Raw genomic sequence first — 24,906 nt, 5'->3', positions numbered from 1 at the left:
TATTGGTGACATCATTTTATCAATCCAGTGTTCAGAATGGGAACGTCTGGATGCGGAGTAAGCTAAGAAGTTGCGTGGGTCATCAACAAAGCTACGTTGATTAGATTTTCAGTAATTGATATTGCTACGGAACAGTGTTTACAATGATGAAGAGGCGAGCAGTGAGAAGACGACGATGACGATCGGAGGCTAGCGCTGCCTGTTGCCTCTTGGCCAAGTGTGGCGTATTCCCTTGTAAATATACTTATATAGAGCTTTTCGTCTGCGTCTTCCTACGCAACATATCTGGTGGAGGTGGACGCTCTCTGTATCTCGTCACGGAGCTTCGCAGTGGACGGTACGTCGAGCCTTCCTTCATGGCTTCCGGCGATGACAACTTCACTCAGCCGCCTCCGACACCTGCTGCCACTTCGACGACCTACATCACTCTTCCCGCTCCCCGTTATTTTGGCTTATTCTCGGGCAAAGATGGGGAAGACGTCGACGATTGGATCAGCCTTGATGAACAGGTCAGCCGCAATAACCGGTGGGAGCCTACTATAATTCTATCCAACGTAGTCTTTTAGCTCGGTGGCACACCTCGAGTTTGGTTTCGGGCGCACGAAGACGAGCTCACCATCTGGGATTCGCTAAAGCAGATCCGAGACTTGTTCGGCAACCCACATGGTCATCAACTTGCCACGCAGAAGGCGTTATCCGGTCGCGTGCAGACGTCAACAGTGCCCCACGTCACGTACATTCAGGACGTCTTGTCTCTGTGCCGCAAAGTTGACGTACACATGACTGAGTCAGACAAGACCTACCACATCCTGAAAGCGATTGCGGATGACGCCTTCAACTTGCTCGCTTTCAACAACGTGGCGATGGTGGATGCAGTTATAGAAGAGTGCCGCCGCCTGGAACTCGCTAAAAGTCGACGATTGACCAGCAGTCTGCCCGTCTGCCCAACACCCCAGCAACATCTTCCTGTGCCGAAGCTTCGCCTCCCAACAACACTGGCGATGTTACCAGGATCGCCCGGCGTGAGCTCGAGGCCGCCTATCCCGCTGCCTTCCACTCCTGCCCCACCAGCGCACCTGCAGTCACGGTTTCCCTGATCCACGCAGTTGTCCGCCAGCAGTTCGAAAACTTGGGTCTTCACACCATCTGCTCGGCCCATCGACCTGATACCCAACCGGCTTCATCGATTCCGCCCAGCCCGCATCTTATTACCGACCACGTTTTCGCAACCCATATGAACGGCGCACTGCTGACGACAAGCCCATTTGTTTTCACTGCCGTTTAATCGGGCACATTTCTCGGCACTGTGGCAGTAGCTGCAGCTCTGTGACCCGGTCGATTTATACTGACTACTCACGCCCCTCAGGTGGCCCTTCTCGTCCCTATGTCGCACGCTCCGATAATGCCGCCACTGATTCTCCTGCACCGAACCGCCCCTATTCTCGTTCGTCTTCGCTCCAACGACGACAATTTCGCTCTCCCCAGCCCCGTCGCTCCTTTTCGTTGACTCCCTTCGGACGTCGCTCCCAGCCGGAAAACTAGACGATGCGGCGCCTCGTGGTGACGCTGCATTGCTACCTACGCCGCCCAATTCTCTACTGACGCTTCCCACTCATCTGAATCTTCTTGACGTGCAAGCCGACGTGCAAGTGTTTCTATATCTGCTCTTATAGACACTGGGGCGCATTTGTAATGAGCGCTGACCTTCGCAACCGCCTCAAGGAAATAATCATGCCCGCCACGACACCTGTTGTCCATGTCGCCGACGGCGGAACCGCCCCCATAATTGGCATGTGTGCCGCCCGCGTCTCCTTCGCCGATCGCTCCACTATCGTGCCATTTACAGTCATCGCCCACTGTCCCCACGACATCAGCCTCGGCTTAGACTTCCTCTCCGCACATTCTGCGCTCATCGATTGTTCCGTCAGTACTCTCCGCCTTGACCTGTCCGTTCTCGATACCGCTGAACCACACCCCAGCCGCCTCAGTTCCGGCGACTTCGTTCGCTTGCCACCTTCGGCACTGACTTACGTCGAGTTAGTGTCATCCCCACTAGTGCCCGACGGCCACTATATCGCGGCTCCTATGCAAGACGTCCTACTTACACGCGGGATCACAGTACCTCATAAAGTTTTATCTATTACGGCGAATTGCGTCTGCCTGCCAGTGGTCAAATTTGGCTTGAACGACACAAGTGTGGCCCCGCGCGATGTCTCTGGACCAGCTTTGCTCATTTGAGGATCACTCAGTAGCATCTGTTGCAGTAGACAACAATTTAGCTGATCCTCCTCTACCATCGCACTTGGCAACTTGTACCATCGTCGACTTACAGAAAATGATTGCGCCCGACATGCCTTCCGAGCACGCTCGTGAGGTCTACCGCGTTCTGTTTTCCTACCACGATATTTTCCACTTTAACGATTTTCCTTTGGCCCAAACTACTGCTGTTAAGCATCGCATTAATACCGGCGATGCCCCTCCTATTAATCGCCGCCCGTATCGAGTGTCACCGGCTGAGTGTCAAGTTATTCACGCAGAAGTTCGCAAAATGCTTGACAAGAACCTCATTGAGCCATCATGTAGTCCAAGAGCGTCACCTCTTGCACTGGTAAAAAAGAAGGATGGCTCATGGCTATTCGCGTGGATTATCGGCACCTTAACAGGGTTACCAAAAGGGACGTGTATCCCCTACCTCGCATTGATGACGCCCTTGACTGCCTCCACGGTGCTCGCTACTTCTCCTCTACTCACCTTCGCTCCTGCTACTGGCAGATTGCCGTGGACGATATCGACCGCGAGAAGACTGCTTTTGTAACACCAGAAGGTCTTTATGAATTCAGAGTGATGCTGTTTGTTCTATGTAACGCTCCTGCCACTTTCGAACTCATGATGGACTCCCTTCTTCACTCTATCAAATGATCCACGTGTCTGTGCTACTTGGACGACCTTATAGTATTCTCCCCAACATTCGCTACGCACCTCGACCGCCTCTGAGCAGTCCTAGAGGTTTTTCGTCGAGCCGGTCTGCAACGCCACGCATCGAAGTGCCATTTCGGCCGTCGCCAGGCTACTGTCCTTAGGCATCTCGTTGACGCGAACGGAGTGCAACCGGACCCAGGCAAGATTCATGCTGTTACACACTTCCCAGTTCCGAAGTGTGTCAAGGATGTGGGCAGCTTCATCGGCCTTTGTTCGTACTTCAGCCGTTTCGTGAAAAATTTCGCGGCCATAGCACGAGCACTAACCGAGCTTTTGAAAAAAGACGCCCCTTTCCCATGGGGCGATAACGAGGCCTCTGCATTCTCGCATGTTATCGACCTTCTCACAATGCTTCACGTTCTTTCCCATTTCGACCCTTCTGCACCTACCGAATTCTGTACTGATGCCAGCGGTCACGGAATTGGCGCAGTACTGGCACAACGCCAGCGCGGCCACGACCGTGTTATCACTTACGCCAGCAGGCTCCTCTCGCCCGAGGAGCGCAACTATTCCATCACTGAGCGTGAATGTGTGGCCCTAGTTTGGGCGGTTGCGAAGTTCCGCCCATACTTATATGGCCGACCTTTTTCTGTTGTCATAGACCATCACGCGCTTTCCTGGTTATGCTCACTGAAAGATCCTGCAGGAAGACTTGGTAGCTGGGCCTTACGCCTCCAAGAATATTCGTATACTGTCACCTACAAATCTGGCCGACTACACAAGGACGCTGATAGGCTGTCTCGCTACCCGGTAGACGAGCCTGAAGACGCCGATAATAGTACCGCCAACAGCGTTTCTTCTGTGTCTGCCTTCGTTAACATCGCCGATGAGCAGTACCGAGACCTATCGGTATCGCAGTACCGAGACAATCGAGCGCTCTGCACCTACCGACGCATCCGTTCGCCGATATGTCCTTCAGGGCGGCATTCTGTACCGATGGAACTTCCTCCCTGACGGATCTGATCGTTTGCTTGTCGTGCGAAAACATCTACGGCAGACTGTGCTCTTTGAGATGCATGACGCACCCACTGCAGGACATCTTGGGGCAACCCGCACGTACGACCGCGTCCGCCGCTGTTTCTATAGGCCTGGTCTCGCTCGCTCCGTCCGACGAATAATGTCGGACGGAGCGTCTGGCGAATAACGCATGCATATGGTGCGTCGGACGTGCTGCTAGCTTGTTGCTAGGTGAAGCAAGAAAAATAAGTCGCGAAGTGTAAGCTCAAATATACGCAAAACCTTTGTCTTTTTATGGGAAAGAATGACAATAAGTAAAACGTCTGTAACTTCCTATCACCTTTCTTTTTCGATGCTCGCGTCAACTAACGCATGGAGTTGACACAAGGCGTGACGCGTTTCCTGTTGCCAGTTTTTGCCGAATGTCCCCTCCGATTGAATTTCTTTCTCTATGGTTTTAGTGTCAATGTAGCAGTAAACGTGTGCTGCCGAAAGCTTGCTTGCTCGCAGAGGCGATGCATGACTCAATGCGGTTGCAAATTTTGCGCGTCCCTGGCTTGAAGGCAATGCGCTGCCGCCGAGGGAAGGAAGATAACGAAAAGGAACAGCTTGGTAGCTGCTCACGGAGCCTTGCCGATGCTGACGGTGCCATCGTGACGAAATCTTGGGCGGCAGCAATGGCGGCTGAGGCATTCTTTTTTCATTCTCTTTTTTTTTTTAACAGCGATTCCGTAAAGAGGAAGCTTTAGCTCAGGGGCAACTCCGACGCGGCCAATTCAAGCAGATGTAAAACTGCAGAAACGATTTTCTGAGATAACCCCTTACCGATTGTAATGAAGTTTGCTGGACTCGAAAAAGGAGAGTAAATTCTAGTGACTATTAAAGGCAGAATTTGTATTTAGGGCCTGTACCTTGGTAAAACAATTTTCAGAAATTCGGAAGTGCGAAAAAATAGAAGCACGAAGTTTCCAAATTAAGAACTCCGTATGAAGAACTGATATCGCGGTTCTGTAAACAGCATCCATTAGATATTTCAAAGCGGACAAATTCGATATGTCGATTCATATCTTGCGTAATTCGTTACGTTGTGTACGAGGGTTCTGCCAAAGCTGTATTTCCATATTACTAATTTTTCTGATATTCATGTGCAATATATTAATTTTGTCAGCTTTAAATGTGCTGTTAGATGCAATGCATAGAATTGTAATATCATTTCTTTTTCGCCGAAAGACACAGTTGTAAGCTTGACGGTTTTGGTTTCTGAAAACTTGCGATTTTTGCCAACTTGAAATAAACAAATGATGACCTAAATAAAGAATTTGAAAGAAACTGTCACTAGATTTTAAGTTTTTCATTTAAGTGCAGCAAACCTCGTCAAATTTGGTGCAGTGGTTGCCGAGAATAACGAATTCTCCTTTTGCATGTATTTACATACGAGCACTCGAGCTAAAGCTTCCTTTTAAGGGCTACTTTCCCCACTATCGTGTCCACGTGTAGAACATAATCCCCAAGATAGTACAATACCGGGCCGACCCGCGGCGGACATGACGCAGGCGTAAAGCACTCCCCATACGTGGGCCGATCCCGAAGATAGTGCAATGCCCGGTGAACCCGGGGCGAAGGGGCAGTTCGCCATTCAGGGACACACACACACAGCTTCGCTGGTCATACTTCTGCACAGAGCGGAAAGGAACTGCGTTTTCTTCTCTTTTCCATTCATTTCGCTTTTAGAGAGAGATAATGCTATAAATGCAATGTCATTCGTTCTTTTCTCGCAGATTTAAATATGGGTTTAAATATACGTTAACCCCATTCATCCGCAAGACCAGGCGTAAGCGGGGAAATTCTCGCTAACTCGCTTACACACAGGCGCGCGCGCTCAGGCACATGCATATTCGCACACACTCACACAAACACAAAGATATGACACATGCTCATTTACACGCTCCCACGCATGCACACACGCGCGCACACGGAACTGCACACGCACAAACACGCGTATGCTCGTGCGCGCGTATACACGACCTTGTGCGCATCCATATTCGAATAATGAGAGAGAAAGACGCACGCACACACAAGTACTAGTACACACGCACCGACGCTCTAGGTGTGCACACCCATATACACTCCCTCTCATTCTCTGTTGCTTCACAAAAACATACGCGTGCAAACAGACTGAATGGCATTCGCTCTGAAATTACCGTTCAAAACTCCGGCTGTAATAAATCGCTTAGTGGTTGCAATTTCGCGCATGTTCAAGTGAATATGCCCTGTGCTGAGACGGTGCAAGACCATTTGCTCCTGTCGTGTGACATAATCGCCCATCCCCAACAAAAACACAGCTTTAACGAGCCACCAATGTTCCGACTAAGTGCCATAAATGCACATGCTGTTACAGAAGGCTAGTCTCTTGGCGCCGACAGTTGAAACTTTTTGATACTCGGCTATTATATAGAAATATTTTTTTTAATTTTGCCCATTCAGTTGACGTGAAGTTCCACAGAATGATAAAGGCGCAATGTCCAGAATTCCTGATTATGTTCATGCTACAAGGCACGATAGTATTTTTTTGACGCAACACGAAGTTATGCGCATGCTTGTTGTTTTGCTCTCTAAGGAAGAAAATCTCGTAATAAAAGCGATGACTTAACAAATAACCTACCGATTCCTACGTTTTAGGAAGCAAAAATAGAACATATAACATTTGAGGAGCCCTCCTACAAACGCGAAAATTGAAACCAAATAATCACTTTTGTGTTTCGGCCATCTGGTGGAAGACCATCGAACTCGGTCCTACGTAGCGTTAAAAAAAGCAAACACGCAGCGCGACGCTGAACAATGGGCGCGAGTGATTAAATGACTCGGCCACGGCTTCCCATGTTTCCGCAAGTGATTCGCTCGGCTTTTATAGATACCCCGTGAACTTTCACGAGTGTGTGTCGAAAATCGCTTTTGGGAACAATGTTACGCCATGTGTGGAGAGTCGAGATATGCATCAATCGAAAGCTGAGTCTCCGGACTACATACGCTGCACTGGGTATAACGATAAACGCCGTAGTTTTATAACAGGCATTGTTCCTGCCTCAAAAATCGAGTGCAAATTTTCGTCGTTTCCATAGGCTTCCATCGCTGAATCTTTAACCACTCTGGGCAGAAAATCCTTACTTGCCAGATAGTGATCACGGCGTTTGGCTCGTGTGGATTGTCTTCCAGAACATGTGCGTCACCTGCCTTTTTCAATAATCGACATGCAGCTTTTGTTATTCGCGAAAAAGCCGCTCGTTCCATTGAAAATGAGGTAGTTTCGTGCCGGGGCCGCTTGAGGCACTAGTTGGCACGTGTGCAGAAAATCTAGATATGAATACTCGAAAGAAAGTATTGGACAATGAACGGCTGAAGTGGGATGACAGGATTGCAAATATTTATCCAGAAGTTAAGGCAATAAATAGCGTCGCAAATATTGCAGTGGTTTTTAGTCAGACTATGGATGCTGTCCAAGAGTACATTTATCCATAAGCCAGAGTTAACAAAGGTGAGCTGGAGGAAATTTCCAAGCACACAAAAAAACAGAAAACAAAAGATTCTTTGCGACGCATCTACCAGGCAATCGGAGGGCAAGGTCCGCGGGGCACTTATGACCTCCAAAAAGAAAGATTAGAATTAGCGCATTCTGCCAGTACAGACATGTGGTGCAAAAGAGAAAGAAGCTGAGCGACAAGCGACCGCGCAAGAAGCTATGCAGCCTTGGCCTTGACAGTAGGGCGTTTTATAGGTTAGACAGGGTACAGGCGTAGCCGATATTGCAGTTCAGATTAAAATTATGAAGTGTAGTTGTCTAGGTGGTGTAACAGCGTGAAATAGAAAATACTTGAGCCCGCATTCACAAAACTATCTTATGCTAGAATTGTTCTTAAGAGCAAACAACAGCCAGTCGTGAAGATGGACATGTTAGCGAAGGGGGCCGCCCAATCGCAGACATCATTTACGGTCGGAAAGCTTTGTGAATTCGATCCTTGCTCTACAAGACTAGCCGATTTAAAGTGGGATGTCGCAAACGTGAAAATAAACAGAAATTTGAATAGCACCTAAAAATGTGTGAAGGGAAGCCACGAGGAAACTGCCAAAATAAAATTTACATCGGTGCAACTCTCTCTCGTTAGCAAGGCAAACAGTAGCTTATTTTACAATTTATTTATATGCGAAACTAAATTTGTGTAACAGTATCCCGACTTGCGTCTACAACAATCAAAATTATTTAACACTACGCGCGACTGGAAAGGAATTCACAAGCATATGTCCACATTTTTGGCAGCCCCGGAGTCATCAATACATCCTTTTGGACGCAACCTGGAGACAACCTGGAGGAACGAAAAGAGGTTTGTGTTATCTACGCTTGCTTTATTTATATAGCGGCTATTAATAAGTAGAAAGGGACACACGCTAGTCAAAGAGACGTTATCTCTTTTTTCTGTTTCGTTTCTTTCAACTTGTGGATCATACCCTAACGCCGGAGGGGTATGTCACGTAGCGTGCGAATAGTACCTATCCCTAGTAAATTGTAGGTGGTTAGGTTTTCGTAACGCACTTAATCGGGATCCTACGCTGACGATCCTTGTTCAAGCCTCTACATGTATGGTCTTGAAGTTGTAACAATAAAATTCAAACAGCGCTAGACGACTGGACCAGAAAGAGGAGGAGACAAACACGGCGCTGAACTAACAACTGATTTATTTGAAGTAAGAAGTCTATATATATACACGTACAAAACTGGGCACGCATGCGCCCGGTCATACATCGATGATCAGATACAAACTCCGGACAGCCAACATAAGCACGCGATGTATCTGCCTTGCAGGCTACCCTGTATGCAGAAATGCCATTTCTTTCGCTGTCAAGAATAAAGATGTTTTGCTACCGCAACTATTAGATTTTCTCATGATATCGAATGCTTCAGCGACTTCTCTGGTAGTCTTGTCACTATGAAAAAATAACAATTTTGTATCGTCAAAGAGAGGTACGCATTTACAAATACTGCAATGCTTTGCCAGGTAGTGTCCTTTTTGTCCAATGAATTAGCATGCTCCATTAGTCTAATATTGATGCAATGGCCTGTCTGGCCTATGTAAGTTCGACCACAAGGTAAAGGAATTTCGTAGACAGCGCACTTCTTGCAACTGATGCACTTATTGACATGATTTACCTTGCATGCAGCACTCCGTTTAAAGCCTTCCTGCTTCCTCTGAACTACTGCCCCTAATTTACCCAGCTTCATCGGAGCAGAAAAAACGACCCTCACACCATACTTGGCCCCTACTCTCTTAAAACGATGTGACAACGCGTGCTCATAAGGCATGACAACAACTTTTTTTCCCGCAACATCTTCTTTGGGCTGTACCGAACATTTCAGCGCTTTTCTAATCTTATTAGCACCAGCCACAATTACAGAATCTGGAAAACCGGCCGCTCTGCATCTCTGGCCTTGGACCATCAGGCTACTGGACATTTGATGAGTACACGATTTTTTGACAGCCATACCAATACATCCTGTTATAATTCCGAATTTAACAAGCTTAGAGTGACAAGACGTGTAGTTTACAAGAGGTTTTTCGCTCCTGGGAGCGTATCGCCAGCATACATGGTTAGACAAAAAGGTCAAATTCAGATCTAAGAACTGCAGGACGTTCCTCTGTGGGATCTCATGTGCGAAGCTCAGTCCAGACCCATGCTTAGAACAAACATCGAGTAAGTCACGCACACATTCAGCCCCCTTAGACCTAACTAAAATTAGGAAATCATCCACGTATCGAAAAATTCGAATATACCTTCCATTTAAGTCCTTCTCTACTTTCCTGTCAACACAACTTAGAAAAATGTTGCTAAGTATTGGGGCAATTTTGGCACCTGACTTTTGCTTGAAAACATTATTTTGCCACATTACATAGGTATTCTGTAAATGAAAGGCTAAAAGTTCCATGAAAGACCCACTCGAAATGCCACAATTACTTTGGAATGCGCACTCATCGTTTTGGTCTGAGATGCAATTCTGAACACATTGCAGAAGTTGATTATGGGGAAGAGAACAGAATAAATCGACCACATCTATGCTAAAACCATAGCACGAAGCCGGGTTCTCCTTCAAGTGAAACTTTACAACTGCCTCCGAGTTAGGCACAACAAACGGGTCAGCCACGGAAAGTGCTGACAGCTGCTTATTTAGGTAAGATGATACCACTAATTGCCAAGCTTGGCGTTCAGAGACTATTGCTCGAAAAGGAACGCAGGGCTTATGTGTTTTTGGCGAGAAGAAAATTTCAAGCGAAGAGCGGTCTGCATCATTTATATTATTTGCCAAACTTAGAAGCCCCATGCCTTTCAATAATGAAACGGCTTCCTTCTTATTGTTTAGCGGTTCCTTACTAGTCACTTTAAAATGTTCGCCTATTGCCTCAAGCGCCTTGTTTGAAAACTGTTTCTCAGAAAGTACAACAAAGTAGCCTTCTTTGTCGGATTGCACGACGCGCAAACGGCTATCACACAAGTAATCCACCAGCAATCGAAATCTATTGCTGCGCACTTTAGGGCTGTTACTACTGGCCACAGCGTGTCACTACTGTATACGTACAGTTTTGTACGTATAAATATAGACTTCTTACTTCAAATAAATCAGTTGTTAGTTCAGCGCCATGTTTGTCTCCACCTCTTTCTGGTCCTGTCGTCTAGCGCTTGTTGAATTTTATTGTTACCATGGAACACCAACTCGCCCAATCCGCTGCCCTTCTTGAAGTTGTGCCCCACGCTCATTCACATCAGGCAGGAGCACATTTATCTATTATGTGCAATCTGCAGTGACGCTAGCAAGCGGGGCTAAACTGTGCCATGCAGCGCCACTCAAACAGAGTAATAGGAATGAAAAATATGCGCAGGACAAACGCACTGTCGTCAACATGGTACGTTTTGTTTTATAGAATTAGTCCTGTAATTGTTTTACTTTTTGTTGCTGTTTTAAGTTGTCTATATACCAAAGATGAATAAAGAAAGACAGAGTACCCTTGTGGGACATTGCAGCATCCTAGCCCAACTTTCGGCGAAGCCGTTTTGTTACAGGCAATTCAAAAAACAATATCACTGGCTCGAAGCGAAACCACACGTTTAAAGACGTTTGCCGTTGTGCTTAACTCGCATGCACACATTGAAAATTGCCAGAACATCAGATACAGCGTGCACCCATATTTCCACTAATTCTGTAATTGGTGCCGCTCTGATTTCTCCGGCGAGACCAGCAAGAACACTATACTGGCTTCGTATGATGCCTGAAAATGGGCAGAAAACGGGCGGTCTCTGTATATTTGCAAGACGCATAATTAGGCCCCAAATAAACTTTCGCTACCATTGCCTCTAATGTGCCCACACTTCGTGTACACGTAAACTGGATCGGCCGTGCATTTTCTCATGCGCCCATAATTTACTTTCACGCGCTTGTTCCAGCAAGCTTATACCTAGGCGGTATTGAACTCACACATAGTTCACGTCATACAAGTTGGCTACAACGTTGCTGACGTTCCCGCCAAATTAGAAATCGGCGGCTGTAATAGCTCCTCCTGGAACAGAAAGCGAAATTCTACACCGTTCGTAAAACGCGTGTATAAAGCTCTACGGTGCTTGAATAAGATTTTTCTTTTTAATCTTAAACACTGTACCTTACCCTCACGATTTGAAATGTGCCTGCATATCAACGATAACTTGCCAACTTTTACCACAAAATAGAATTAAAAGGGATGAAGACATCGAAGGCACATCATGTAAGTAATGATAATGAAACAGCGAAAGTTCTGTAACTATTATTTCGATAGCAAAGGCACAGTCGCATGAGGCGCCGTCGCCGATGGCGTCGCCGTTGCTTTGCTTTCCTTCTATCGACGACGAAGGCGTGGCAAGAGGGAAAAGAAGACTTAAGAAGGCAAGGAAACGATGTTACCACACGTAAAAAATTACAAGGGGGTCTCCAGATACGTGAAGTGTGTTTGGCTCCAACAGCGACGAAGCCAAGTGCCACGCTCACTTGGCTCTGCCGGAGACGGGGCAGCGTTCTGCTTGCCACTTCGCGAAAGGGCGTTGTGCGCACACGTGTCAGCGTTCCTGCCAAAAATCTATGTGCATACCACATCGTCGTGAACTCCAAGCGAAATTTATACAAGCTTATGTTTGGAAGCTTTCTAACGCCGGTGGCTCTAAAGCGAAGCTTTCTTTGCCTCTTCCTTCGACTGTTTCCATTGCTCTTGCACGCCGCTTCGGTGATGGTTCAGAGTGAGCATATACACAGCTGGAGCGTAGCAGAGAGGAAAGGTGATGCGAGAAACTCGTTGACACGTTTCCATCGACGGTCGTCACAATACCCCCTGGAGTACCTGGGCTAGAGTGGCTGTAATTTGGCTTACCTGAGAGTCGCCACAATAGGCTCCCCGCAGCTGCAATTATCCATGACACCACACAAAGGCAGCATGAATGCCATACGCGTTCTCTTTGAAATGGGATGGTGGTTTGCGCCACTAAGTTCTTGAAGTAAGCATTGCAGAAACTACAGTGAATACCGTGGTAATAATCACGCAACAGTCCAGAGGGGAGGCCGATCAAATGGTATAGGGGAGGTAGGGAAAGGATGTGAAGAAAGAAACGAACCAAGTGATTAAAACCCTTGCAACTCTTCGCTCCTGGCAGCTCGCACAGATGGCTGATAAAGGGGGAGGGGGACCATGGAGCGCGGGCGAGGGAGAAGAAAACTTAAGAAGATAGGGAAACGATATTTAAGACACCGCAGCCGGTTGCGGACGAACTGGACAAACTTAAGTTCAAGATGCTGTATCGTATGTTTCTGCTGTTTCTGAAAAATAAACGCCGCGCAAATTTCTCGAGCGCGCACGTGAGGCAACACGTGCAGACGCGAAGCCGCTTTAAAGCCCCGTAGCGTCTAGGCGACATTTCGGAGGCGGCCGCACGTCAACTGAGCACTTCTATGCCCTGCAAGGTAGCCTTGTGGCGGTTGCGCTGCTCGAAGTCAAGGGTGCGATCCCGAGAGCGCCAGCCGCATTTCTTCCGGGCGGAAACACAATAACGCTCGTGTATTCAGATTTAGTTGCACGATAAAAAAATGCCCAGGGGGTCAAAATAAACCGGTGTGCGCCACTACGACGTACATCACTATCCGATTGTGGCCGTCGCCACATGCAGCCCAATAATTCAGACAATGTTTGACACCTCTACCACCATGCGACGTACCAAGCGAGGCAATGACAATGCTAACCTTCTCGAAGCATATGAGCAATGGCGCACAAGGAGGCTCAGGCTAACCCGCCTCGCTGTGTGTTCCTGTCTAACACGCAGTCACACAGCAGTTGCACGCAAGGTAACGTGTACCATGAAATCACCACTCTTGTATTGCTTTAAATGCCGAAGACATTAAACATTCGCCGTCAACGTCACCGCTGAGTGTCGCCAATGTAAGCAAACTGCACAGGAAGCTTCGCTTACATCGATTCGTGCAGTGCGTGGGATCCGCATGATTTTTCTTCGGCGCCATCTCGTGTGCCATCAAGTTGCCATGCGTGCAACGCGCTGGCATACTCCTTATCACGCTAGGCTTCTCCAACACCATCAACGCAACGCTAAGCATTGGTATCGCTTGAAATTCATTGAGTGTGGACGAAATTGACAGTTTTTTTTTGCACAGCCGCAGGTAATTATGAAACCTCAAACATTTGTCCCCCATTTCCCGCAACATTTAACCCATGTTATAGAAATGTAGGCTTGGTTCAACGTGCAGTTGTCTCGGAACAAAGAGATAGCTTGCGGATGACGGCCGTATACCGTTTTGGAATGCTCTTTTTAAGACATTTTTAGCGAAAGTCATAATTGAATCATCTCAACATATTTCCTTTCCCCCGCAAACCACGCATAACATTCTCCCTATTCGTGCAAGAATTCCCATCACATTTCCACACACAGTTCTACTAGGAGAGTGTCCCAATTCTACGATGTTCGTAAAACCCGCTTATAACGCTCTGCAGAGATTGACTATATACAGTAAAGCCGGTTAAGACGAAGCTTTAGCTCGGGCCTAACTTCGATGCGGCCTATTCAAGTACATTTAAAACACAAAAACGCTTTTGTGAGATAACCTCTGGACCGATCTTAGTGAAATTTATTGCATTTGAGAGAGAAAGTAAAAATCTAGTAAATGCCTTAAGCAGGATATCCATTTAGGGCCTGAATTTTGTTAAAAGAATTTTAAAGAATTCACAAGTTTGAAGAAATAGACGCACGAAGTTTATAAATGAATAGTTTTGCATCAAGAACTGATATCGCGGTTCTGTAAACGGCATCCATTAGATAATTCAAAGCGGACGAATTTTCTATGTAAATTACGTGAATTTGTTACGCTGTGTAGGAGGGTTGTGCAAAAGCAGTCTTCCCATATTACTGAATGTTTTTAGATTCAGGTGTAACATATCAATTTTGTCCGCTTTAGATTTACTATTAGATGCAATACACAGAATTGTGATATCGTTCTTCCGTGTTAGCTTGATAGTATCGTTTTCTGAAAATTTTTCTTTTTGCTAATTTAAATAATAAATTGACGATCTGAATTAAAAATTCGATACTGAGAGTCATTATACCTAAATTTTCTTCTAAATACAACAAACCTCGTCAAATTTGGTGCGGTGGTTGCCGAGAAAAACTAATTCTTCTTTTACATGTTTTTAGATAGGTGCACCCAAGTGAAAGCTTCCTCTGAAACACATCGAACTTGGGCTCCACATTCACACAAGGCTTGCGCGCTACGTCCGCCAAATGCAAGCAAGGCACCTCATTTATTTCACCAATGTCACCGCGCAAACGTAGTACTATGTGCCTGGTATTGCGCAATGAAATAAGGGGAGAAAATTAATATTTCCTTAAGTATTTAACGCCTCTAACGCTTTCGAGCACTTGTTTAAAGGATGATTTTGCAAGGTTTGTAATTCACTGGCAATATTTAAACGCTGTTCGCATGGTACCCATATAAGGCCCCTAGTTTCTTGAAGTGTCCACTATTTCGAAAGTTCGTTTTTCTTTGGGAATCATGGGTAAACATCGAATCCAGTTCACAAGGTATGCTTATAACGCTATTCGACAAAGGCTGTTAATAAGAGACACAGTGTTGTCCGACCAGATTGTCTCGACCACCATGCAAATTTATTCTTGCTGGCACATTTAGTTTTTTACAGGACACCGGCCGTGGAAAACCAAGAACGCTATGTTGAAGGAAGGGGGGGGGGGGGCAGCGCACAAAAACACAACACAGAGAAGAGAGCGCAGAACAGAAACGTTGAAACTCGAAACTAAGTTCTATGTTGAAAGAAACATTATACATGGTGTCCCACCTAACTGGAGCCAAACAGCAAATATATGCGAATGCCGCGTAGTGGACCGAACCAAGATGATGTTGTTTGACGTCGCTTGGAGATATTCAGATTATTTCTTATTCCGCCTAGTTAGGTCATTAGTGTTAATTCATTGAATAATTGCTAAATTAATTGATTATTTATGTATTTATCATCTCAAATGTGAGATTTAAAATGTCATTGAGAACATTGACGAACAACATGAAAAACTCCCGATACAGCTTTCTGTTGCTCAATACGTGTTATATAGAAGTGTTTTTCCGAGCATGAGAGAAGCCCGCAGTTGCACGTAAAACTGTCGCGCGACTGGCCGCTCGAGGTACTTTGTCTTCCTTTTGTCGCCTGCCGTACGTCATTCCTGAATAAAGCCCACACTCGCTGACGTTCAGGAGTACAGAATGCTGGCAGTGATAAATTGCACCCCCCCCCCTTAAAGAAGGAGCTTCAACAGCACCAAGCACTGTTTTCAGTGTAATGCTTGCCCGAAACTTCAGCTTAAGCTGCTTAGATCAATAAAATGTGCCGCCTGCACCAGCTTGCAAAATATGAAATTTGAACTTTCCGAAGGCGCAATGACATGCCGCTCACCAACTGGCAACAATAGTTGCGCTAGATGCTTGTATTGCTACTGAAAATGATTTAGAAAACAAAACATTTGAATATACGAAAAAACGACGCGAGCACGCTTACAATGACGTCCCAGCAAAAACTGCGCAGTGACGGGCCAGCAAGACATGTACGGCCCCTTGCGTTGGGGCTTCGCGTAACCGAATATTTGCTAGACGTGCCGGCCTCCTCATCGGAGCATCTATCCTTGCACCGTTCGTTTTGCAGACTTGAACCTCCGTACGGTACTCTGAAATTGCGCGAAATTCATTTACACGCAGCGCGTACACTTGCCTTTGATTTCAATTCTTTTGAATTGATCGACGATTAAGATACTCATTAATGCTAAATTTCAGCGCAGATCTATGCGTGTAAGAAGTTTGAGTGTCAATATTTTCTATTATAATTATGCAGATATGCAGTTTATATTAGGAAGAGAACGCTGCCAGCAGTGCGGCTGGCGCGGACCGTTTGTCTGATGCGGCACATTGCAAACGGAGCGAACTGTAGCGCGTCTGCCTCGATAATCGGGAGATCGCGAGAGGCAGTGCGTCGGCGCGGTTCACAGGAGCCACTGCAGACATACGTCCGCTCATGCAGCGCTTTGTTTCGCTGCACACGATCTTCGCATGCCGTATCAATGGCGTCGTGGGTGAACAGACGACGGCTTGCTATTCTGTCGCCAACTCGTAGGGCTCGTCGCCGCAGAGCCTCTCTTGCGCGGCACTACGATTTTCTTCTCATACTTTCGTCGTACTCTCCTCCTCCGCTTTCCGCCTCATGGTTCCGCTGCACCCTCCTCCACCGCTTTGCCCCTCGCGCTTTCTTCGCTATCCCCGTCTTTCTTCCCGCGCTGCGCGTTCGCTCTTGCATCCTTCGCTGTGCTCGTTCGCTCGGTTACGCCGAGGGACGCCGACGCTCAACGCAGGGCCGGGCGCCTAAGAGCTGCGCCCTAGAAGACAAACTTTATCGGGTATAATTATCCCCCTCCCCACATAGCAAAGAAAAACAGAGAGAGAGGAAGAATACATCAGCGTCACGTGCCATCCCTTTCTTCGTTCTGTGTTACGGTGCTTACATGTCAGGCACAGTATAATGCCTTAGGGCTTCGTACCATTCCCGAAAGAACAGCAGAGGTGTAGAAAAATGGTGGAAATGTCCAAAACATTGCTGCGGATTGTCGATGTGGCACTCACTTTAAAGAAGTTTACACTTCCACGGTAACCATGCTGGCGTCCCCCTACTCTGAAGCACTGTCCTTTTTCTTTCTTTATATATGGCCTTCCTTTGTTCGCCTTTTTCTTAAAAATATTTCTTGCATTCTGATAGGCTCTTTTCACTGTGCTCTCATTGGCACGGCCATGTTCGGCCATGTGACAACGCATCCATTGCGTGCTACAGCGTATCTTCGCTGCCTTCTTTACCAAGGGAGCACACAATGCCTGTGCGGCGCTGCTAATTGCGGGTCGAGCGTTTCTCGCTGACAATCAACGTTTGAACGGCAAAACAGTCTAGCCAAAGCTTCAGAATACACGACAATGTCGAATGTTCTTCTATCCTTTCCAGCTTATTACGCCTAGTCCGAATGCTGAAAGCGCTCTCCTACAGTGTCCGTACTGCGATAAAAGGTTGGAAGTGTTCCCTAAGGCACAGTGGTATGTACTATTAGGCACTGTATGAAATCAAAATTACTGCCACTCGCTCACCATTATTTCTTGATTTATTGCTAGGGGCTTGGTAACCAAGCGCTACATTTTTCGTTCAGTGACGCTCTTTGGGTGAAGTCATACACAATTTTCTATGTAATTACTCGTGAATGCATCAATAGCGCTATGTTTGTTTGTCCAGCGTCCCGAACTTAAAATTCCGAACTTGAGAAGTTTTGTTGTAGTTTGCATCTTTTCTGGGCGTCCTTCCGCTGTGAACACAAAAGATGGCGAGTTGATGAGCTTCCAGTACAAATAACTAAGTAATAGTTCTACAGTTCTCCCTCCCCTAACTAGAAAACTGCTTTAGTCAATTATTTTCCACTATCTGCTGTTTTTCAACTGGTGCCTGAACCTAAGTACGGGAGTTGTTTTTGTACTTCACTCTTCTCGAAACGCGTCTGCCTCGACAAGCACTCGAAGCGCCGCTTAAGCGAGTCATCGAGTAGGCCTTGGAGCAATAAATGGCTATGCTGCTTTATGAGGGCACTGGAAGACTTCGATGTAGGCTCTCTAGGCTGGCCACGCTCGAGCACTATCTGATTACAGTGAGTGAAATAACGGGCGCAATTCGATCAATATATTATTGTTTCTTTATTTTGCTGGCCTAGGGTGTTACGAAAATGTCTATTTTTTCGAAGCTTTCAAGTAACCGTTGGTACTTACATTGTATACCAACTCATGTGCGTTTTCAGTAACTCTCCTTAGGTTTATTTCTTACATAGAATCATTACTCTGTCTCCCCGCTTTTCTAAATTACGCAGTTCCTGGAGAAGACGGCAGTCCGCGCGCATCCGCTAGGCCGAGTGGGAACACCAAAGGAGGTTGCCAGCTGCATCGCCTTCCTGGCCTCTGACGACGCCTCGTTTGTAACTGGAATCACTATGGTCGTGGATGGAGGTCTGAAACTCACGTCCGGTCTAGCGGTCCCAACCTCATGCCACAACGAGTAGATGACTGCGTTACAGTAACGCAAGAGGATTTTTCCCAAGCCAGGTCTCCAAGCTTTGATAAACAACAGCGTGAAGCAAAACAATACAGAGATACCGTATGGAATAAAATAAAGATCTTGAGGATCGCACCAGAAATGTTCCTTCTGCGGCACATTTTTCTAGGTTTCCTGTGGCTTTCGTGTGTTGAAACATGCATATTCATGTGACTTGTGCAGAATAACGAAACTGCGACATGATATCTCACTACACCATGGCCACCTTGTTGGAATTCAGACCGCCGCTGCAATGTGAATATAGGAGGAATGTTGAATAAATACTGAGTCTGAAACCTTGCAATCTGTATTTCGTAAAATTATTCATCGGCGCCTTTAACCCTTCCTACACTGTCCCTAGTAGGTGAATGAGCGCTTACTACCGTTTCTACCAAGCCTAGGCAACATGAGTGCAGACATTCTTCGACGCCTACTTAACTCGCCTACAGAGTTCGAATCTCTACAAACGCTACATATATGTAGCGTTTGTTTTCGCAATCCCAGCTGTATCATTGAATCATTGTCAGAAGTTACTAAGGCTAGACCTCAGGAAGCGATGTGCTCTGACTGCGTCTTGGTACATGGCTCCAGTTTTGCAAGTTCGTTTTCTTGCCTGTTATAAATGAGACGTACACCCAGCCGCAAGATACTACGGAGCAAGAAATCTGTCAAAAAGATTAATATAACCGCACCCTAACAACGCAGCCTGGTATTTGCATTTCCAGCCTTAACTGGAATGTGCTAACAACTTTATTGCACACATACTGGCTACTGCTACAGGCTCCTCGGGGATTACATGTTTTCTCAGGACCTGCGGTCGGTCAATTTTCATGGCTTGGTGTACTACATGGCTGGGGCACATTGGTCAGGGTTCGCCTTGAAATACTAATTAGACCAGATTTCTCCACTAATTCATAGTAATATCAACAAAGGACACTGTCGAAACAACAAAACACTCAAGAAAAGCAATGCCTCCTATCCGTAAATGACGTCATAATACGTGTTTTCATTGCTTATGCTTGTGCAGTACCGATGCAGAGCCCAACAGCTCTAAGTCGCAAAGTCACGTCGGATGGCGGGAGTTGTAACCATGCCGTCGGCATCACACCGTGGTGGTTACCAATATCGTCGTCGTGCTGCTGTCAATACGCACACCCTCGCATCACACACACACTTCCTCACTTTCTCAAACGCGTCAGTCCGCCTGGTGACACTTTACGGAGCAGCGAGCAATGCTTAAGCACAACCTGAAATATTATTCGACTTCATCGCTTGCTTCATTGAATAATAAACACCCGGAGGCTAAGATCAACGTGGGCCATCAGCCGCAAAGGCACAAACCACTTGATTGGTAGAACGAGATAATATTAAAGTTAAGCTTTCTTTGCGAACCCGCCAGACTTTCCTTACCATGGCTGCTGGCTGGGTGGTGGTAGTCGCCGCTGCCGCGGCTGTCTCACCGAACACACACGCACACATTCATACAGAAACACACACGCATATATATATAAACATATATATATATATATATATATATATATATATATATATATATATATATATATATATATATAAATTATGGGGTTTTGGGTGCCAAAACCACTTTCCGATTATGAGGCACGCCGTAGTGGAGGACTCCGGAAATTTCGACCACCTGGGGTTCTTTAACGGGCACCTAAATCTAAGTACACAGGTGTTTTCGCATTTCGCCCCCATCGAAATGCGGCCGCCGTGGCCGGGATTCAATCCCGCAACCTTGTGCTCAGCAGCCTAACACCATAGCCACTGAGCAAACACGGCGGGTATATATATATATATATATATATATATATATATATATATATATATATATATATAGTTTACGTCTGGTTTACGTCTAACTACCTTTTCCTTCCTCGCGCCCGCGCCCAAGTGCATCTATCGGTCTTCACATTCGGCCAAGCTGCATGTTTCGGCACGGCTTTCAATCACGCAGCTAAATATGCAGGCTACTTGTACAGGGTGCGAATTCGGTCGTGAGTCGTCCAGCGCGTAACCAGCTGCTCTGGCGGCCGGCACTGGCTGTTGCGCTCTGGTCGCAGGTCTCGCCGACAGTAAAACAGTGGCACCGCTGGAGTGTGCTGCGCGCGACTGCACTGCCAGCCGGGACCTATTGTCGGGGACTTGTGGAGGCCAGTCACCATTGCAGCGCTTGAACCTTGAGAAGTCAAAGGGCTGGTCGTAGTCGCCCTCTGGTCATGAGTTCAAGCCCAGGCTTTGATATTATGGAAACGGTGGTCTTGGAGCAGGGTACCTCTGGCTGTTGTGAGAGAACAGCCGCTAAGCATTTTGAATTTCAGCCGAAGTTGAGCGGATTCCCTTAAAGGGTGCACCGTTGATTACTGTGGGTGCTGCGACTGCTACCAGTACTCCCCGCTTTTCCTTTTGTTTTCGAGCATTATCAAAGGAAGAGTTGGAGAGGCTGTCCGCGGATGGTGATGTTCTGCATGACTGAAGGGCGCAGTTGGAGCGATTCTGAAACGGCGCTGTCGTGCTTGCTACATGGCTGGAACCACGAGGTGTTGGTGCTGATTTCTGCTGGACACTAGAGGCTGCTGAAGGGCTGGCCCTGCTCCCCTGGTGTTGTGGTGGCTGCGGGCAACACGCACCCTGCAGGGAATGCTGTCTTGTGATGCGCCCCGTGCGACTTGAAGTAATTGACGCCCACGAAGACGAGGACGACGACGGCACCCGATAGCGGGGGCCTGCACGCGGCTGCTTCTGCAGCCCATGGAGGAGGAGTTCGGGGCTCTCAGTCACGCGGTGCGAGCCACGGCCCGGATCTCGCTGCTTCGCACGCAAGTTGAACGCCATCTCGTAGATTCACCTCTAGATACCAACCCAAGTGCGCCAACTGCAAAGGAGACCATACAGCTTCATACGCCGGATGTCCCAAGCATGACGCGGCTTCCGTACTCAAGGAACAAGAAATATTAAATGGTCGGAGCCCGAAGCAAGGCTCGCGTCCTCCGAATTTTGACGCCGTCAACCCAGTGAAAGCAGCTCTTCCGTTATCATAAGCAGAGCGCAAGAAAACGTATGCAATGATGGCTAATGGCTTACAGGAGATGAAAGGCAAACCAAGTCAAAACGCAGCCAAGGAAAGACGTCGCCAAGTGTTGACCGCTAACATGAGTCTCATACGCATTCGTCCGTTCGAGTGCAGGAGCACTTGCTCAGGTATCACGTGAATCGGAATCATCTTAACAACGTATGCTGGTGCCTGTGCTCTTTGTTGCGTCAAAAGAAATTCTTCGAGCGTTTCCTATGGCGAACGAGCTTCCATAGGTGGGCGCTGTTTTTTTGTAAGAACCGCTCATACTGTAGAAGTATCTTACAACACAGCATAATGGCTCTCCAGATGGACATAACCGTATTGCAATAGAATGCAAATGGCATTCGATTTAAGGGTGCAGACTTCAGAAGGCTTGTTTTGCAATAGACGTTCCCCGTTGTGTGCCCTAACGAAGCCGGTGTAGACAGCCACTTTCGCCTCTCGAACTATGTTATATACTAATCTTCACAAACATTGAGCCCTAGCAAAACTATGTTATGCGTAAGACGTGATCTACCTTCTGTCTTCTCTTCTCCTCGGATTCTGCTGTGCCGGAATTTGTTGCCTGTACAGTTCTGCTCAGAGAGCTGCTAGTGACCATTGTTTGTTTTTATGTGCCACCAGGATCACGAATTACTGAGTCAATTTTAGCACATTTCTTTCAAAGGATTCAGGGACCAGACCTATATTGAAGGGACTACAATATTCACAACGTTACATGGAGAAGTAACAACACTGATTCCAGAGGCAGGTCTTTAGAAAAGGCCATAGACGTGTGCATGCTTCTGCCTAATGACGGTTCCATCGCATTTTTTTAAGAAGCAACAATTACGCTAGTTGTCCGGATCTTACTATAGCCTCCTCAGACCTTTCGTGCGGTATTAGATGCTGCACAGATGATGACACACTTGTATAGTAACCACTACCCAATTCTCATGGCGTATCCCTTCATGCATCCGGCAAGATCTCCGAAACTCACTAAACTTGCTAATTGGCAACTATTTCAGCAATATAATTCTCTGGTACTGAACCACGTAGATGACATGAACACGTTCATGTCATCGGTACTTAGTAATTGCACCAGGGCTACGCGATGCGCAGTTATTCTGGAATGCCATTTCAGTGCCTACGCAGGCTACGAACGACTCCGAGCAGTTAAACCCAGAGAATAGCGTTGGTTTCGTCGTTCCTAACGGGTTGAAGATTATGAAGAGAGTCAAGCTGCACGCTGAACATCAAACCGGGAAATGAAAAAAACTGGGCGAGAAACGGTGGCGTGAGTTCGGTACGACACTTGCTCCCTTCACTCCCTTACCGAAAATCTCGGGGTTAATAAACGGCCTTGACCACCGGGTATCACAATGTGGCCTTTTCAACAGCCTTGCTACCGCTCTTGGCTGCTCCTGGCTCACATAAACGCGAAATCGCGTACACGTTCTTCGAAGCAATAGTAACTTTCGTACAGCCTGTCTCCGTTCAAGAACAATCTATCTTGTCGGTGCAGCGACAGATTGAGGATGCTTGCAATTTACCTCATACCCAGTTAGATATTCTGTTCTCTCCTTTTATCCCATTTACCCCTCTCCCCAGCACAGGGTAGCCAGCCAGTACTTACACTGGCTAACCTCCCTGTCTTTCCTCGCCACTGTCTCCTCCTCCTCCTGTTCTCTCTACAACAAATGCAGCATGCTCTTTTAAAGACACGCCAAAGAGAAGAGGCTGGTCCTGACGACATATCGTATTGCAGCTTGGAAAAGACGTATGAGCCATTCCACTCGGTAAACTCATGGAACATGTGGTTCTCACACGCCTCACCTGCATGTTGCAGGACTTTACCCACATACCACGGTTAGATTTCGACCCAAGTTATCGACGCCGGATATTATTCTCAAACTAAAACATCAAATCATAGATGTGGGTGAGAAAACTATAGACACCAGGGCAATACTAGGTCTCAATAAACTAAGGCCTTTTACACTGTCACGCACAAGGCAATAATACAAGATCTCCAAAAGCTGGATCTAGGACGCAAAACAGACGCGTACCTCAAAGACTTATTGATGGATCGAACAACAAAGATTTTAATTGGAGAATCGAAATCGGAGTCGCTAAAAGTAGGTAATAGGGGTACCCCACAGGGTTCAGTCCTATCTCCCTTTCTATTCAACATGGCAACGATCAGTCTTACTGCGAGACTCAAAAAGATACAAGGACTCGGACACAGCCTATTCGCGGACGACACACCGTTTGAGTGGCGGCTAGAAACGATGGGCGTGTAGAAGAGATCCTTCAAACGGCAGTCAACATGGTCGAAGACTGCATCAAAGACCAGGGACTGGGATGTTCCTCGCAAAATTCAGAACTTCGGCTCTATAGACCCACATACAGGGGTCAAAAAAGCATTAGGGAAAGGCCGGGCATTTTGGTAACAGTAGAACGCACCATGATACCGATAGCGGAGAGCCTGAGAATAGCAGGGCTCCGCATATTCGAAAATGGCCATAATGGAGAAATCATTAGGCTACTAGACAATAGTGTTCAACAAACAATCACACTAATAAAGCGGATATCCAACAGGCACTGTGGCATGAAAGATTAATAGAAAGATTCCGAATAATAGAAACATTCATAATCAGTCGTGTTGTATATGTGATCCCTTACCTCAAGCTCTAGGCTGCAGAGAAAGCCAAGATAGAATGCATTATTAGAAGGGCGTATAAGCAAGCCTTGGTACTTGGGGAAAACACGTCAAACGAAAAATTCTTGGTGCTCGGCGTGCAGAAAACACTAAACAAACTTATTTAGGAGCAGAGAGTAGCGCAGTATGAACGACTTACGCAAAGTTTGATAGGAAGGCACATCTTAGATGACATCGGAATAACCTACGAAGCACAGCACGGAGTGCGGTGAGACATCCCAAGGAAAATGAGGGAACATCTATCAATAGCTCCAATCCCCGGAAACATGCACCCGGAGTTTCGCCAAGATCGAAGAATCGCAAGAGCGAGAGCCCTCCACAAAGTATTTTCTAATGCCAAGGACGTTATCTATGTGGACGCGGTGCAGTACGCAAGTGGACCGAGTATGTCGATAGTTGGTACGAGTCTAGGGCGTCACTGCAGAGTTAGTGGCATGGTAAAA

The 24,906-nt window shown here is 46.8% G+C and overlaps 1 protein-coding gene across 1 annotated transcript; it reads left to right on the top strand.

Annotated features, from left to right (window-relative positions):
- The first annotated feature begins 468 nt into the window (after positions 1-468).
- LOC142583673 (putative oxidoreductase YkvO) lies at positions 469-18,759 on the top strand. Its single transcript, XM_075694164.1, has 3 exons — positions 469-509; positions 8,249-8,312; positions 18,451-18,759. Exons 1-3 carry the CDS (start codon positions 469-471, stop codon positions 18,637-18,639), a joined length of 294 nt encoding a protein of 97 aa, XP_075550279.1. The 3' UTR covers positions 18,640-18,759.
- The last annotated feature ends 6,147 nt before the right edge of the window (positions 18,760-24,906 follow it).

The sequence above is a fragment of the Dermacentor variabilis genome, chromosome 5 (genome assembly GCF_050947875.1).
Source record: "Dermacentor variabilis isolate Ectoservices chromosome 5, ASM5094787v1, whole genome shotgun sequence".
In the NCBI taxonomy this organism is placed as follows: Eukaryota; Metazoa; Arthropoda; class Arachnida; order Ixodida; family Ixodidae; genus Dermacentor; species Dermacentor variabilis.
Note: the sequence above shows the minus strand (reverse complement) of the source record. Positions and strands in the feature narration are given on the sequence as shown.

Excerpts from the sequence above, each read along its gene's own strand:
- LOC142583673 (XM_075694164.1), top strand. The coding sequence starts at position 469 with ATGGGGAAGACGTCGACGATTGGATCAGCCTTGATGAACAG. Across the intron at positions 510-8,248 it reads GGATCAGCCTTGATGAACAG|CCCCGGAGTCATCAATACAT; the intron begins GTCAGCCGCAAT and ends CATTTTTGGCAG. Across the intron at positions 8,313-18,450 it reads ACCTGGAGGAACGAAAAGAG|TTCCTGGAGAAGACGGCAGT; the intron begins GTTTGTGTTATC and ends TAAATTACGCAG.